The sequence below is a fragment of the Oculina patagonica genome, chromosome 4 (genome assembly GCF_052425735.1).
Source record: "Oculina patagonica isolate OP01 chromosome 4, crgOcupat, whole genome shotgun sequence".
NCBI lineage: Eukaryota > Metazoa > Cnidaria > Anthozoa > Scleractinia > Oculinidae > Oculina > Oculina patagonica.
In genome coordinates this window covers 325,295-341,625 of record NC_135761.1, presented here as the reverse complement: position 1 = coordinate 341,625, position 16,331 = coordinate 325,295, and the positions used below count along the sequence as shown (strand labels likewise).

Here is a 16,331-nt window from a genome sequence, read left to right as displayed (position 1 = left end):
TCCTAGCTTGGGTCATAAGAGGAAAACAATGCTGAAAAGACACCTCAGCAAACCGAGTCAGTGCTGCTCGGTGAGCTAGCCAGGCTATAAGAAGGGCGGAAATTATTTCCGCTATCAAAATGTCCTCCCGCTATTTCCCCTTTTCGGGCTGAAGAGCTTGTAGCCTGCGGTGCAGACGAACAAAACCCATTATACCGGGGTTTTGTTCGTCTGCAACGCAGGCTTAACACATTGATTCAATGGAGTTATGGCAATGTAAGTGAAAAGAAAAACCCTGTGCACATGTCTGGCCCCAGTTGTTCAAAGGGTGGATAACGCTATCCACTAAATAAATCGCTATTCAGTGGATAAGTGTTGAACAAACATACTACGCTATCCACTGGATAGTTTTATCCGGTGGATAGCGTTATCCACCTTTTGAACAACTGGGCACGGATCTATTTCGAGTTCTCCTACATTTCCACGAATATACGCTGTGGAAGCAAGGAAAATGTTTTCCATTTTTTCAATAAAATAAACGTTCCAGATAATTTCCATGTTCCTTTAAAAAAATCAACGAGCTCATAATCCCCGGCAGGGATAATTATCGAAATTACACAGGTTTTGTTCAAATCCACAAGATGAAAAGTGTTTTTTTTTTCTCCTGGCTTCGTGAAGTAATCCGCAAATGAAACGCAAAGGCGGTGTTTGATTGAATCAAAGATACCAAATAGCTAAAGAGCTAACTTTTGATCTCTATAGGGCCCTTTTTCGTCCCGCAGTGCCTGGCAGTCACCAGATATACAAAGGAACTACCATACTTTGCCAAGATTGTAGGCAGTTTTGTAATAGTAAATAAGATAGCCATACACATTTTAATGCATGCAAAGCATTTATTGCAAAATAAATCTGTTTTACTTTTAGTATAACATCGCACTTACTCATTCAAAAATATATTTAATTCATCACGTAAGATCTCATCACTTTTGTTCTTTAACTACCGTTACGGAATTTTACGGTAAATCTGATAATAAATTTATTTCTTAAATTATTACCTACAATCTATTTTAGGAATCCTGTCTATGTACTATAATTTTCAAACGTCACCGACATCTGACATCTTCTATACTAAAACAAACTAGAATGGTCTATTAATTAACATCAGTCAAATTTACTGTTTTTTCACGCTTGTATTGATTTTCAATTTTAAAATGAATAATTGGTCGTAATGTTCTTCGTGTAAAGGGTTATAAATCACGTAGTTTCTTTCATTTGTATGAATCATTTTGATTGCAATTATCACGACATAAGATGTGAGTACGAAACGGCGGGCTGCAAGCCACTCGTATTTTGAGAGATTGAAAACTACTGTGCTACTTGCGAGGAAACGGTAGTGGGGAACTGGGGCGGGAGATTAGCTCCTTCAGCCATCAGAGTCTCGATTTCATGCGCGGTGCGTGGGACACACGTCATCAGTTCCATACCGTCTGACGTCACCACGATATCATCTTCGATACGAACCTAGAGAGAAGGAAGTCGTGTTAGTATTGCCTGCAGTGATGACACCTGTTCATTCATACATGCTTTCTGCCTGCTTTTCAAGAAAGGTGCACTCACGAGGTGCACTTCGTCGAGCAAATATGATAATCCTGGCTCATTTCAGCAGAGATTCAATGAAATGATTATTATGCTCATAGCCCTCATGGGCCAGACCAGTTAAATACTCACCCCTCCAAAATTTCGGAATCGCTGCAGCATTTCTTGATTAAAGAACCGAGCTGTTTCAGGATTTTCTAGAGCAGGGTTTAGGGTCTACAAACAGAAAAACAACAACGTCACTGCAATCAAACTTTTTATTGAGAAACCTTATCACGTCAATTATTTCCCTTCTGTCTTCACTGCAGTACTTTTATCTTTATTTCGCTAAAAACAACACTGCTTGCAAAATCTGGTAGGAAGAGAATATCGCTGAGGGTTTTATTGAATTCAAGTTACTTACAGCATCAATAAAATAAATCCCTGGCTCGATGGTCAGTACCATGCTTTCTTCTAGCACACGGGTAGTTCTGAGCGAGCGGAGGCCTGGTTCATTTATCCGCTGAGTACCCTGATGAGTTCGTTAAAAACAAGCATTATCATCATGATGTAACATAAGGTAATATGAAGTAACATGGTGTTACGGCAAATACAATACAACAGAGAAAACTTAAAGCCAGCAAGAAAAGAGGCAGTGTGTAGAGTAATGGACTATGCATCATGACCCGTCTTTCTCTATCAAATACAGAATGATAAACTTAAGCAGAAATGTACCTCAGGGTATCCACCAACGTCATGAACATCAAGTCCCATGAAATGTCCAAGACCATGAGGCATGAAAACGGCCCCAAGGTGCAGCTTCATCATTTCATTCACGTCCCCCTGTAAGAGCCCCACGTCTCTAAGACACTCCAGTTGAACACGGTCTGCCAAACGATGCATATCGGCCCACTTTACACCTGGGAAAGGATACATGTACAAAGTGTAATGCTCTGACTAGTCCTTAGTTACCAGCTACATGTGTTTTCTTTCTTATTGGCTAATTACATTTTTTCCACTGAAGAACTCGGGGTGCGTACATTATTTATTACTATTTCTATGATGATTCTTTCATACTATACATCTTTCTTATATCCCAATTGGGCTCCTGCTGACGAACGACAGTCAAGAATAGAATGACTCACAAATTGTATGCATAATAAGTCAGGGGCAAAATGGAAATTTTGCCGAAAATGGCTCAAAAATTCACTCTGCACTAACTAGTTAATTTGAAAAACCCCCTAAGCAGGGTAGACAAATGGAATCCAGAACTCACCAGGCTTTACAGCGGCCATTACGGCACGACTGGCTTTGTACACAGCTTCGTAAATCTTGCGCTGATCGTCTGTGAACTTGCCACTGGCTGGAAATGAACACGTGATGTCTGATGCATAGCAGTAGTATTCTCCACCCATGTCAAACAAGCTATAGAATGAACACAAGAGAAGATTTATGACAATAAATTATTAGACAAAAAACAACAACAACAAAACAATTCCACTTTTGAAATAGCTGCCATTATATGGATATGACTGCTTAATCTGGGAACAGCAAATCAGGCAATGGGTGACTAAATTCATTACATCAGATGTCCAGTTAAAACTAAATTTGTCAAGAATCCTATGACACTTTGTACACATTACACCATCTTATCACACTTATTTACATGTCAAGATATCATATGTCAGGATATCATAGGTCCGCAATTCGTGCAAAGGGATGCAGCTAAACAACCCTTTACACATTATTTGTATGCATATAATGCTAAATTTTTCATCAAATTCAACTCACCACATATCTCCATCACGAACCACCTTGTCATTCGGTGCCCCAGCATGGCCATAATGAAGGGTAGCACAGTTGTGGCCGCTGATGCAAAGTAAACAATAAATATTCTGTTCAGTACTGTAAGACTCACAGGAACTACGTGCAATTTCCAAAAACATTGTTTTATTGAAAAATGAGAAAAAGTACATCCACTGAATGAACGACTGCCTAACAAATCCTACAAAGTTTGAGAGTATTTGGATAAAATGAAAAAGCAATTCAGGCAGGGCTTCAACAATGATTTGAAACATGAGACATACAAACTCTTTTTATCTGTTGCATGTTATGAGGCATATTTTTGTTACACATTTTCCTTCTCTAGTGTAATAATTTTGAAAAGAGAATTTTGGTTGGAGGTAGATTAGTTCAGTTCTAAATGCACTTTAAAAACTCCCTACCTTGCTCCAATACAGGTGTATGCCACATGTCGACAGCCACCTTGAGAGTAACAGTAGTGCTTAAATAAGCTGCAAAATAAAGAATTTACACAATGAAACTCAACTCTTGGATTGTTTACAAAACAAAAAAACCCAAAGTCTAACTTTGAAAGAGGTTAATTGATGAGGTTGTTTTAGTTGCTGCAGCCCTGCAACCTTCTTCAGGTCAAAATATAAATGACTAACAGCATCCCTGATCAATGTTATATAAATAAGAATAAAAAAATACAATGAATGTGATAATAAAAGAATCACACTGAATTAGAAATAAATTACCTTTCCAATTCAAACTCAGTCATTCCAGGTCTAACACGTTTCATTACCTGAAATAACAATGTCAGCAATTAATGAGATCTATTAAGAAGAGTTTACAGTGACTTAACAAGAACTGAACTGTGTGATCTCATTAAACAGCAGTTTACCTCGAATATACCAACAGAATCACAGAGAGAAAAAATAAACACTGATAAACGAAAAGTTAGCAGAGCTCTGGCTCTGGTAAAAATAATAAATTCACCTCTTTATGAGCTTCACTGCTGACTCTGTTTGCAAAGCGCATCACCTCTAACTCTTGAGGTGTCTTGAACACACGGCTGAAACCAAAAAGCATGTTAAACAAATAGAACTAGTTGTACCTATCGGTAAGTGCCAACAAGCGAAATATTCATGTTTGTTCGTAAGAACAGTACAGATACTGAATAGTTTTCGATAGAACTTAATATATTTGTTTGAAATGACCAAAATATGGTAAATTGTACTTTAGGCAATGTGAGAAGAAAGTGTTATTTCTCTGATGTTCAGATTAAATGACACGGGTTTGACAGATTGATTATTAACTCTTGACAAATCTTTTAATTTTTGCTACGTTAAAAATGTCACAAAATGTGGGCAATAAATGAGGTTTGAATCGCTGTTTGTTTTTATTGCAACACGCGGGATACAGTAGTTGCATTTCGAGAACGTCTCATAAGTAAAATCCCCAAATCAGGACTGCTAAGATTAGATGCTTATTTCAGTCTCGCATGCAAAATGTCATGTTTACGCATACTCAATTCCCAAGCGAATATGAACAGAAAACAAACCAAAACGAACAAGGAACTGAATATGTGAAGACAGAATTTATATTCAAGTAAACATTACATTTGCCGTTAGAAGCAAAAAACTTTAAATTTTCTTGCGTGTATGACATGCAGTAATTTTAGTGAGTGTTGCTTGGTATTGATTTTATTCCTTCGAGCGAAAATATAAACGTTATTGAAATTAGAGATGAAATCATCAGTTTAACAATTGCTATAAACAAAAGCAACACTTACAGGTAGCATTTACCCGACCGTGGCATTCTCGTAAGTCAAGAAAACTCCATTTGAAGTCAACAGTCCGCTTTTGATTTTCGTGTCTCTCTTCAGAAATCAAAGGACTCCAAAGTCGAAAGATTATTTCATCGCTTTGAAGACCTTGATGTTCATTTTTTTGGCGGTCGAATATTCTGTAGGGTATCCTCTTTCCATTAAGAGTTCCATAAAGGTGTATTTATCGTAAAAGGATTGAATGACCACAAATTTTAACAGCGAGCCACGTGGATGCTATTTTGGTCATCTTCTCTTTAGCAAAGAGATAGCCTGGGAACCAGTTTGGAAGAACAATACAACCCAAATATGGGGTTTACTTACACCCAAATATGGTTAAAAAAAAGTCCCTTAAGCAGAACTTGAGATTTTCTCTGCCTATACACTCACCACACACGGCTCTATGATTCTGCCGCCTCGACAGCCTCGCCTCTTGGCTCGGCTGCCTCGTTGGCAATGATGATAAAATAACTTAGTGCCCTATACGCCATCTGCGCTAAGGGCAAAATATCATTGAGACAAGTCTGACCTCATAAAGGAAAACAAAATAAACATTTTAAAATAATGAAATGACATCAGTTTACTCCTGAACAGCAATTATTTCTGAGAGGAAAGTTACGATAACATGACTTGTTATCATTGGTGGAGTAGTTGGACTGTGGTTAATATACTAGATTTTTTTGCTAATCAAACTTGTGAATTTGGTAGTTTCTAGTCCTTATGGGACATGGCCATATAATAAATTTGGTGCAGGTTTTGTTGTTGTTGTTATTATTTTTTTTTAAATTTGTTTCCTTTTGTGTTTTTGAGTCCAGTACACAAGGAGGCCTCGACAGAAACACAGAAAAAAGGGTTAAAAAGACTGCTCACTTACCATTCAGCTATCTCAGGGTGCAAGATCTTGTTGTCCACATTGAACCTACAGCAACACAAAATACAGACATTACCTGGAGATAGTCGAAAGGGAGACCTGGCTTCCTGCAACAGGACACTGGTCCATGCTTTTACATGCATAACTACCATAAGGTAACATATTTACATACTTTTGTTTAAATTTCTAATGGTTTATGTACACACAAAACCCATCTTGGAATTTTGATGAAAATTTGAAGGGAAATAATTTACATGGTTCCCCAAGGAGATCTTAGGTACTACCTACATACTACTATCAACCTAAGCTTCTTTATAGCCATTTGCCTGCTCACTGGCTATCAAACCTCAATTTCAGTTCCTGACTTCTTTTATTATCCACACTGTTCTAGAGCTGTGGTCAACCTGAGAATCATGTCTCATGATTCTGGAAACAATTTACAAAAGAGCTGGCAAACAGTAACATACAGAGTAATAATTTATATAAAATTAGTCTTTCCAGAAGCCGGAAATTTAAAAGGGTTTGTATACAGGGGGATAAATCAGGCTTATTTTTAGAATTATAACTCAGTGTATCAACCCACTTGCTTATGCCATCAAATGCTGCTTCTCTGCAATAGTGCCCTGAATCAGTGTTGAGACCTCGCTGCACATGAAAACAACAACAAGATTTCCCTTAAATAATCAACAGTATTAAAAAAGCTAGCAAATAAACTTGAATTGAATGTTGAAGCCTAACTACAATAACAGTTTTGTATTTATATACATGTTTAATTTTTTTGATCAAGCATTTTTTACAAGAGGCCCTGGCTCAGGAGATTGGGGTTTCACTCCCCACACCATCAACCTTTGGTGTTAACAGTTTCTCAAATTATGCAATGGTCAAACAAAGTGCCTGTTTATTGATTTCTGTACATAATTTATTTAACAGACTTTGAGGGGATTATGGTAAGAATCGATCACAATGGGGCCAGGTGAATTTGTTGTCATCAGCCAATATATTAGTACATTGATAACTTGAGTCTGGTGCACTTTTTCATCTAAACAATCAAGTAACTATCGTAAAAAATGTTGTGGTTATTCATTGTGGTAGAGTACAATAATAAAGTATTTTTCGTTTGTCTCACGAAGTAGTCACGTGTGATGGAGATCGCGACGTTTCGACTGCACACTGCTAGTCTTCATCAGGCGATAAGGTCGACTGGTTGTGCATGAACTTATAAAGCATGCTGCTGCGCTGTGATTGGTTGGTTTTCAACAGCTGTGATTGGTGCATTTCAATCCTCGCTGTTTCTGTGTCCTGTTGTTCCCCCAGCGGTCCGCTGTCGCACAGTTCTCCTGTTGTTGTGTTTTTTGATCGTAGGCATCCATGCTTCAGGAATTTCAATTCCATTATCCCTGTTGATATTATTAGGGTGAAGTCTTATGTGAATTGCCTCTTTGACCCTACATTTGTACCAGTGTGGGTCGCGATCAATAAACTTTACCTCATTCCAAAGTTGATGGAATTGAACCACATCAAGACAACTTGTAGTGTGAACAGGAACTTACCAGTGTCAGTAAGGTGGATGGTGATTTCTTCTGCAGTACATCGGCTATCTAATGAAGAGAGCAGAAATTACCATTCTCAGCTGCATTTTAGATTATTAATGGTATGTATATCCAGTTCTTGCAGTTCCTAAGTTGTGGCAATTCAATGACTGTGGCCTGATCAAGAATTTGGATTTTGAATGAAATATGTGCGAGAAATAAGATCACAAAGAATGATGGAACTAGAATAATTAAGGCATAAAAAGAAAAAGAAGATGAAAAGAATATATATATATGTAAACAGTGGACATAAAGTAATACATTTAGTGTGACAAAGATTAATTATGATGTTTAACTTGCATATTCAACAAGGGCTGTTCCCAAAGGATGTGCATGGCTTTCTTGATCTTGAATTGGCAACGTGTGGAAGCCAAGTCAAGAATCTTGTGTATTTGTCTGAGGATAAATGCTCACTGTGAAAACAACAGTCATCTTGCCACTGACATCCACGAGCATTTGTCCTCAGACAAGCACACTCATATCTTTTAAAACCTTAGGGGGAAATTGTTTCCTTCTTTCCTTAGACAGTTATTTTGAGATTCTTGACTATTTGATTGACTGACTGTCTATTTCTTTTTTTATTTTCTTAAATAAATTTTTAATTCATTCCAAGGAACATATTAATTTCTTTCAAGATGTTGCGACATGTATACCTCATCAGTAAAGAAGACCTCATCAACTTCATACTTCTTCTTAAAATGCTCAAGGCTATGGATCCTGGCAAAAACAAGAGAACCATTCCATAAATTATTGCAACTCAACAGCTCACGTGATGGGATGGTATTACTCTAAAATCATACATGAATACCAGTATCAGCGTTTCTTGGTTCAAAATCTAGAAGACTTGTCCAGTGGGTGTAAATAAAGTCAAAGTATTAAAGCTCTAATTAACCCAATCTCAAGAACAAAAATTATTTTTACCACGTTTGCGATGTTTTGTTGAATAGAATTAATTGTTACAAGTGCCTGATTTTTTAAAAATGTCACACCTGTATTTCTGACAATGCAACCTTCTTTACATAAAACAGTGCACTCTCTGACAACTGAAACAATCTAGGCTTGCTTTTGAAAAAATTATCTTTATATACTTATTTTACTTATTTAAATGAAATTCCTGTACTATATATATCAGTTATGAATGTGCCATATACCCAGGCAGCACATCACAATGCTAGTAAAAGGGTAAAATAAATTATGTCAGACCATTAAAATTTCTAGGTTGGTTAGAACTGTTCATCTCAACACTGTTGCCTATTCCAGAACTAACAAAATTAAGTCAGACCCAATGCAAGTCAAGTCTAGACTAGCCCTGGACTGAGATACTGTAATAGGCCATTTCTGATTTACCCTTTGCCTCTGTTTCAAAATGAGTCTTTGTGTGAAAACATTCAAATGAAAATGAGTTTGATTTGCATGAAAATGGACATCTAGGTGAAACTCATTTTCATATGAATGGTTTCGCACGTAGACTCGTTTCGAAACAGAGGCGAAGGGTAACTCGGAAATGGCCTATTCTAAGTTTTTTCATGTTAACTAAAGTCTAATTTGAACTGCAAATTAAAGTCAACAATATCATTATTTGAAACACCCACTTTCCCATCCAGATGGCATATTCTGGAGGTAGCCTTGGAAAAAACAAGATTGAGCGTGCTGTATCCACTTCCACAGCACCGAAACAATCACCTTCCAGAACACCAAAGGTCCAGTGAAAGAAGGATTCCTAGAAATGAATAAATGCAACAGTATGACAGCCATGAAAACTAAATAATTCACTTTGCAAATATTTGCAGCTTAGTAGTGAAAGTGATTTCCGAGTTAGTGAACAATACGCAAGTTTGCCAAAAGGGAATGACGGTATATGACCTAGTAAACAGTTTATACTTGATCAAGATATAAAGTCTCACTATTTTTTGTCAGGGGTTCTAAGTAAAATTTGACTTTTCATTCCATGAATACTAATTATCCAAGATCTCAAGCCAACTCTGAACATGCAAAATTATTTTAAAGTGTCCATACATTTATCTTCACACCATGATAAAACTGTCATTTTTGCCTTGATAATGATGTTTGTAAACATCGGACAGCATTAGTGTTTCTATTTTTACTGAAGTTTTTCAGTAACAGTTAATAATAAGATTTTAAATAGTCCAAGTTGCTGACAGGATCACTGTAAGATATTTTATAATTTACCTGCCGGAAAACCACATCAGTATCAGTGCAGTATCGCTGTTTTTGCTCCCCTCCTTGTAGCAAAACTATTGCTCCTGACTGTACACCTTTGGCCTTCTTTAGACGCTCACACAACCGCTTTCTATTGGTTGCATGAAGACTGACTGGCACAGAGAGTGTGTGTGTTCCAAGATGAAAACACGACCTAAGATAAACAAAACACTTTATTATTATACTGTTACATACACCCAGTCTGCAACATATGGCAGGCTCCATGAGATCTTGCAGTGCAGAGCCATTTTTAGCCGTGTGCACTGTGTACAATACAACCAGAAGTGAGGACAACTCACACATGCATGGTGTGAGCTGCGGTCAGCTGTTGCATGCAATGCAGCAATTCTGGTGTGTGCAATAAACAATTAAAAAAAGGCTCACGCATGCACTTGACATACTCTGCAGACTGGAATACACTGAGATTGTATCTTTCCACCTTGTAGCAGGGATGTAGCTAAGATTTGAAACTGGCAAAAATTTCTTTGGTATAGACAGGTACCAGTCAAGGTAAGGTCTTAAAAACCTACTTAATTTCCCCATTTCCCAGCTTGCAACAGACGGGTATTCCAGGCTCCCGGCTTTAATCTACATCCCTGTTGTAGGAACATTATGGGAAATTTGGGGAAGTTGTTCTAAGACTGCCATATGTATTTTAATAGTATTACACGTCCTATGCAGACACTCTTTGGGCTTGTCACATGTACTTAGACATCTTAACATCATGGACAGGTAAGTGAAGTCATATTTGACCCACTCCAAAGCATTCCTCTCTGGGGAGGTGTGAGACATTTGATTATTTCCTTACATCAGGAGCACGTATTTAATATGCTATTTATTATAATTTCCTTATAGTTATTACATTTACTTGGAAAAATTTTTCGGATGTTTTTCGGACAGTAAAGTTTCAAACACTTTTAAACTCATTTTAGATAAATTTCGGACACTGCACAAACAAAGTCAGTGAAGAAAACTTACGCCTACAAACCATGAATTATACTGAAACAACATCACAGAAAATAACAGCTTTAAGTACTGCGGCCTCAAGGTTTTACAGATACACCAAATGCAGAAATGACACAAATACTATGAAGCCGGCCGTTTCGTATATTACCTTATTATAGGAAATTAACGCTTCATGAAATTAACACAAATTTCAAAAATTTGTGTTAATTTAAGTCGCGTTAATTTTTGTTAACGTTAATTTCTGCGCCGTTTATTAAGTGGAGCGTTAATTTCCATCACCTTAATTTCCATTATTTTGTCCCCAATTTCTCGATACAGTCCAGACGTTTTTGACTCCTAGGAAAAGGCATTATTTCATCAGGGTAGAAATCTGCAGTATCACTGAAACTGTGAAGAACGCTCGAGGCACTCAGATTCCTTCGCTTAACCCATACATTTAGGATTATACGCCTAGGTTTGATATGCACTTGTTGCTGTTGTCTCAACAAGTTTTTTTTTCTTTGAGCTCGTCACGCTAATTTCCTTCATTTTAAAAATGTCACCCCATCTTTCGCGTTGATTTCCTTTATTGGGAAGTAATTTTTTCTTCAATTCGCGTTAATTTAAGTTGTGTTAATTCCAAATACCTTAATTAACACTTGTAAGCGTAATTTTTTTTATAAATATAAGGTAAGCTGTGTCTCAACAAAAGTTCACCCCACAGGTACAAAGAAACTAAATGATTTGGAGCTCAAAGTGGCTTAATGATCTGCTACAAGATCTGCAAAACGATCATCTGGAAACTTTTTTTGCTCAAAATTAAAATCATGTGATATTGTTTGCATGTAATGGATGTTCTTCTCGAAGAATGAATGAAGTCTCTAACCCTAGCCCTCCCCCCAACCCACCCCCACCTCGTTCACTGTGGAGGTCCCCTGATTTGTGTTAAAAAAATCTCTAGATTTTCATTTGAAGACTTCATACATATTAGCAGGTCTATCTAGCGACTTATACCGGTGTATATGTAAGTTTATACAGGATGTTTGTGGCTATTTGAAACATAGCCAACAAAAAAGTTAGGCTTAAGCTTAAATAGTTGGTCAATCAAAAAAACTTTCCAGGGGAAGGGCCTACACCAGTTGTAGCTGTTTTTCGTGGGGAACAATTTTAAGATGATTCGTCTTATCTCAGCACAGAATAATTCCTCGCGAAGCGAGGCCGAAGGCCGAGCGTAGCGGGGTGTATAATTTTGTCCCTCAAAGGGATCAGGCGGGCTGAAATCTCGTGTGGAGTTTACGGTCATATATATTTCTATATATATTTGTGAGCTTGGTGTGTGGCGGAAATGACGTCACACGGCCGCCGCGCGCTGGTGGCCTAATGGTAAGGCGTCGAACTTGAAATCAGATCTTCGGAACTGAGGTCGGGGGTTCGAATCCGGCTAGGGTTTTTTTTTTTTTTTTTTTTTTTTCTTTTTTTTTTTGTGGGTTCGAATTTTAACCCCTTTCATTTTTATCGTTTTTCTTTTCGGATTAAAATAACATTGATCTCCACATAATACTCCCTCAACGCCTATTCAGGCTATAAATCTTTCATCGCCATCAGGGGCGCGCGGGCGGAGGCTTCGAATCCTCCTGCCGTTCGTTCTTCTTCTTTTTTTTAATGCCATCAAATAAATGTCCAAAATGCGACTATCCAATAATTTGTCGATGATTTTGAAAATAGCCTGCGCTTCCCAACGCTTTATACCTCTTTACGAACCAGAAAAAGCCACCATCTTCAAAGTGGAGTAGACCCTGGGAACGAGGGTGTCGCGGTCATGCCCGTTGAAATTTCTAACAAATATATCTTTCTGCCTACTGTGGAAAATTGAATATGTACAATTCAATAAATGTTCAACTTCAAATAATCCACTCCTTATTTATAACACCCCTCCCCAACCCAGAGCTTCGCGAGGCCCTGCGAGTCACGTATTACTAGTAGTAGGATTGATATTATTTTTGCCCTTTTTTGTCTATTGCTGAGGTAGAAAACGTCTTAAATTGAGTTTTTATTTTAGTTTTTACGGTGAAACTCTCAGCGAGTGGCCGCCATTTTGGGTCACGAGGATGAACGATGACCTGGGATCGAAAAAGTTCGTCATCTCATTTTGTATTAGCATAAGTTGAATGCCACAAATTTAAGGCGTATTAAAGAAACAAATACTCACGGAACCGTGGCTGCACTCATTTTAACAAGCTTGGTGTAAAGTAGAAAAAATACCGACCTCCAACCTAGTATACAACGATACAACCCCTATGTACACAGTCCCTCGTTCGTGACGGTTCGTAATCGGTCGAAATCAGTGTCGAAATCACTTCGTGAGTCTCCCCAGTCCTCCCCAGTATTTCCATACTGATGGCGGTCAAATTTTGAGAATTGGATGTGGTATTTTTCTTGAAATCCATTTGTAGTTGATTGTCTTTAAAACTTTAAGTAATGGCGGATGACATTGATGATTTATTAGACGAATGCGAGACGAAGTTTTTCCACAGTTCAAATAAAACCAAGCAGACGACTACAAGCAAAAACAGCTCCAGCACAAAGAAAGCGACGAGAAACGACGACAAAAAGTTGAAAAGGTTGGTAGTCAACTTGCTAGCTCTTAGGAGTTTTCCTCGCTGTTCCAAAGCTATTTTTATTTTATTTTTCTAACTTTATTCGTAATAGCATCCCTTGAATAATGTTTTAAAGCGGAATGCCTTTTAAAGTTCACAGGTTAAAAATGCTGAACGGGCGCGGGACGAATTACACGATATGATCCAAGAATGTATGGACGATGGGCCAGAAATTCCTGAACTAAATAACGAGGTAAAACTAACTAATGTACAAGTTTAGTGTATTTAAATTGTAAGGAATTATTTAAAATATAAATGTACATTTTTGCCGAGTAATGCCCAAAAATGCAACCTGATATCAAATATTTATCCAAACGACAAACTCGTTGCCAAGTCAACGAATATAATGAAGGAAAATGTCGTTAAAATTAAATTAAAAACTCTTTATTGGTTGAATTAATTTGAGCAAAGCAGTTTTAGGTCGTTAAGAAATTAAAATCGGAACTAATTTTGTTATTTTTCCTTTTCAATTTGTTTTTACTATTACTTTATGTATAATGGTTAATTTTTTGTCATTAGACCATTTTTCATCAGAAAATTAATAATTAATAATAATAATAATAATAATAATAATAATAATAATAATAATAATAATAATAATAATTCAGTTATAGGGCACAATATCCAGACCCATTGTGCCTTACAAGAATTTTAAAATACAATAAACTAAAAATTAACTAGTAATTACTGCTTTTTGCTCCAGCCTGCAATGCCTATGTCCTCTTTGAACCAAAAAGATTTAAGTTCTTCACGAAAACGATGTGTAAAAGTGTTTCTTGGTGGTTCCAAATTTGCAAAAGGACTTTGTACTGGATCAGAAGAAAGGCAAGTATTTTTAATTTTATCTTATTTTTACACTTCCCCAGTACAGACTTCACACTCATCAACAACATATTCAATAGCTGTTATTCAGCAGTGTGACGTGAAAATGAGACTACTGGATCATTCTGCATTGTGTTGTCGGAGGTGTTGAACCTTTCCCCTATCCCAGGCTCAGCTGGAACTGAACAGCTATTAAGGACCTTCTGCTATTATATGTTCACAAAACCCACTTTGTCCTGTTGAATGGGAACACAATCCAACATCCCGTTATTGTAGGGTTGTTTTGATGGCCAGTATGTTTTATAGCATATTGTAGTGTTCGTGAAGTATATTCCAGTGTTCCGTACACAAAGTATTTAGGTGCGCAAAGCATGTTTGGAAAGTGATTATTAAAGTATGGCTGATTTGATTCAAGTGTGTACTATTTGCGTGTAATAATCCTGTTCCATCGGTTTGAATTCGACGTTTGAACACGACACAGCAATACCAGGATCTTGGCAAACTAAGCCAGCTGGCCTAACTGGTTGGGGGAGGGGGGAGGGGAGCAGGTGGGTCTGAACTTCCTGCTTCCTTGATTATATTAGGTTATCCTTAGCGTATTTTTATCTGATTGTAATTTAAATCGGGTTTTTATATTTTTACTTTTAAATTTCAAATGTAAACGCACTGAGACGTATGTAAAGTGCGTGCTAAGAACTGTTATTATTATTATTATTATTATTATTATTATTCCCGTAGCTTGTTCTCTTGGCTCCCGCCCTTTGTGTACTGGTTTCCAACTCTTTGTGCTACTTCTATTGCAAAATATTACGAATGTTGTAATTTTTTCAGTTTCTCTCGGTTTTCACCACCTTGGGAGTCCCACTTCCTATCCTAGAGCTCTCTTCTCCCACCTCCCATATGCTTCTGCCTCTATTCTCGTAGGCTGCTGCCCCCTGTCCCCCTCCACTAACTGGAGAAGCCCAAAGCTCACACAATCACTTTAGACCTTAGCCTGCTCTGTGGACGTTGTTTTGGCTTCTCACATGATTTTTCCCAGGAAAGATTGTGTGACAAGCCAATAGAACATCTGCATGGCAGGCTATAAAGGCTTTTTTGCATTTGAAAAATACCAGTGACTATAAGTACATTTGGTGTGCAAATTAATCAGTCTCTCTGCATGTACATGTAGGAAACTTTTAAACACTTATAACAACTGGAAATAGCAACATGTCCAAGTCGTCAAGAGTTTGACTTATCAGTTTCATGACTGTTCTCTTCAATTTTGTTTCCATTTTAGGGTGTGTGACAAGTTACGATGTACATCCTGTGATTTCAGTGTGGTTATTCTCAATGACTATGAATGGCAACAAGATTGTGATTATTTATTCTTTAGAAACAATATACCAGACTTTGAAAAGCTTAAAAGCAAGCTTACAAGAAAAAAAGGTATGGTTTGTAAAGTATAATGTGTAGTTTCAGAAAATGTCCATTCTCCCCCCACAAAAGTGGAATTGCTGGGGGTGGGGGTTCTTGAAGACCAACAATTTTAAAGAAACCTATGAAGATTAATTGGAATTTCCAGAGGGGTGGGGGTTCTTATAAAAAAAACCCTTCTGTGGGGGAGGTATGGATATTTCATTAAACTACAAAATTTTTTAACTTTCAACTGTTATTAATAATAATTAATTATTTTAATTAATATATTTCACAGGTTGTTGTGCATATGCCTGTCAGTGCTCATGGAGGTCTATTGTGCAATTAACAGAAGTTTGGTCTGGTGATTCAGAACTAAAATGGGTTTGCGGAAGACACAGCTGACAAATTCATCAAAGTGATTAATGTGAAAAATGGAGAGCTCTGGACACTTATTTAACACTGTTAATTTTAATCACAAAGGTGGTTTCTTGTACATAGGTGTATAGCTTTATTGCAAAGGAAAGCAAAGTGATTCAATTATGTTATTTCCCTTTCATTCAGGCATATAAAATGGGAGTAGAAATGTTAATTTAAGAGAAATCAGTGTGAGCTTGGGCTTCCTGTGAAGAAATAAAAAGTGGATTTGAATTTATACTTTATTGTAC

General features: G+C 37.2%; 2 protein-coding genes across 2 annotated transcripts; one reads left to right on the top strand and one right to left on the bottom strand.

Moving 5' to 3' along the window:
- Positions 1-852: 852 nt before the first annotated feature.
- On the bottom strand, positions 853-13,110 carry LOC144648994 (xaa-Pro dipeptidase-like). The gene is made up of 16 exons (XM_078508447.1): positions 12,999-13,110; positions 9,815-9,998; positions 9,217-9,344; positions 8,278-8,341; positions 7,586-7,633; positions 6,619-6,680; positions 6,039-6,083; positions 4,336-4,411; positions 4,095-4,141; positions 3,780-3,848; positions 3,346-3,423; positions 2,831-2,979; positions 2,290-2,474; positions 1,979-2,086; positions 1,708-1,791; positions 853-1,500 (listed from the first exon to the last, which is right to left on the bottom strand). Exons 1-16 carry the CDS (start codon positions 13,016-13,018, stop codon positions 1,345-1,347), a joined length of 1,503 nt encoding a protein of 500 aa, XP_078364573.1. The 5' UTR covers positions 13,019-13,110; the 3' UTR covers positions 853-1,344.
- Positions 13,111-13,168: 58 nt separating this feature from the next.
- LOC144648992 (cilia- and flagella-associated protein 418-like) lies at positions 13,169-16,279 on the top strand. The gene is made up of 5 exons (XM_078508445.1): positions 13,169-13,410; positions 13,540-13,639; positions 14,150-14,271; positions 15,548-15,696; positions 15,962-16,279. Exons 1-5 carry the CDS (start codon positions 13,268-13,270, stop codon positions 16,066-16,068), a joined length of 621 nt encoding a protein of 206 aa, XP_078364571.1. The 5' UTR covers positions 13,169-13,267; the 3' UTR covers positions 16,069-16,279.
- Positions 16,280-16,331: the final 52 nt, after the last annotated feature.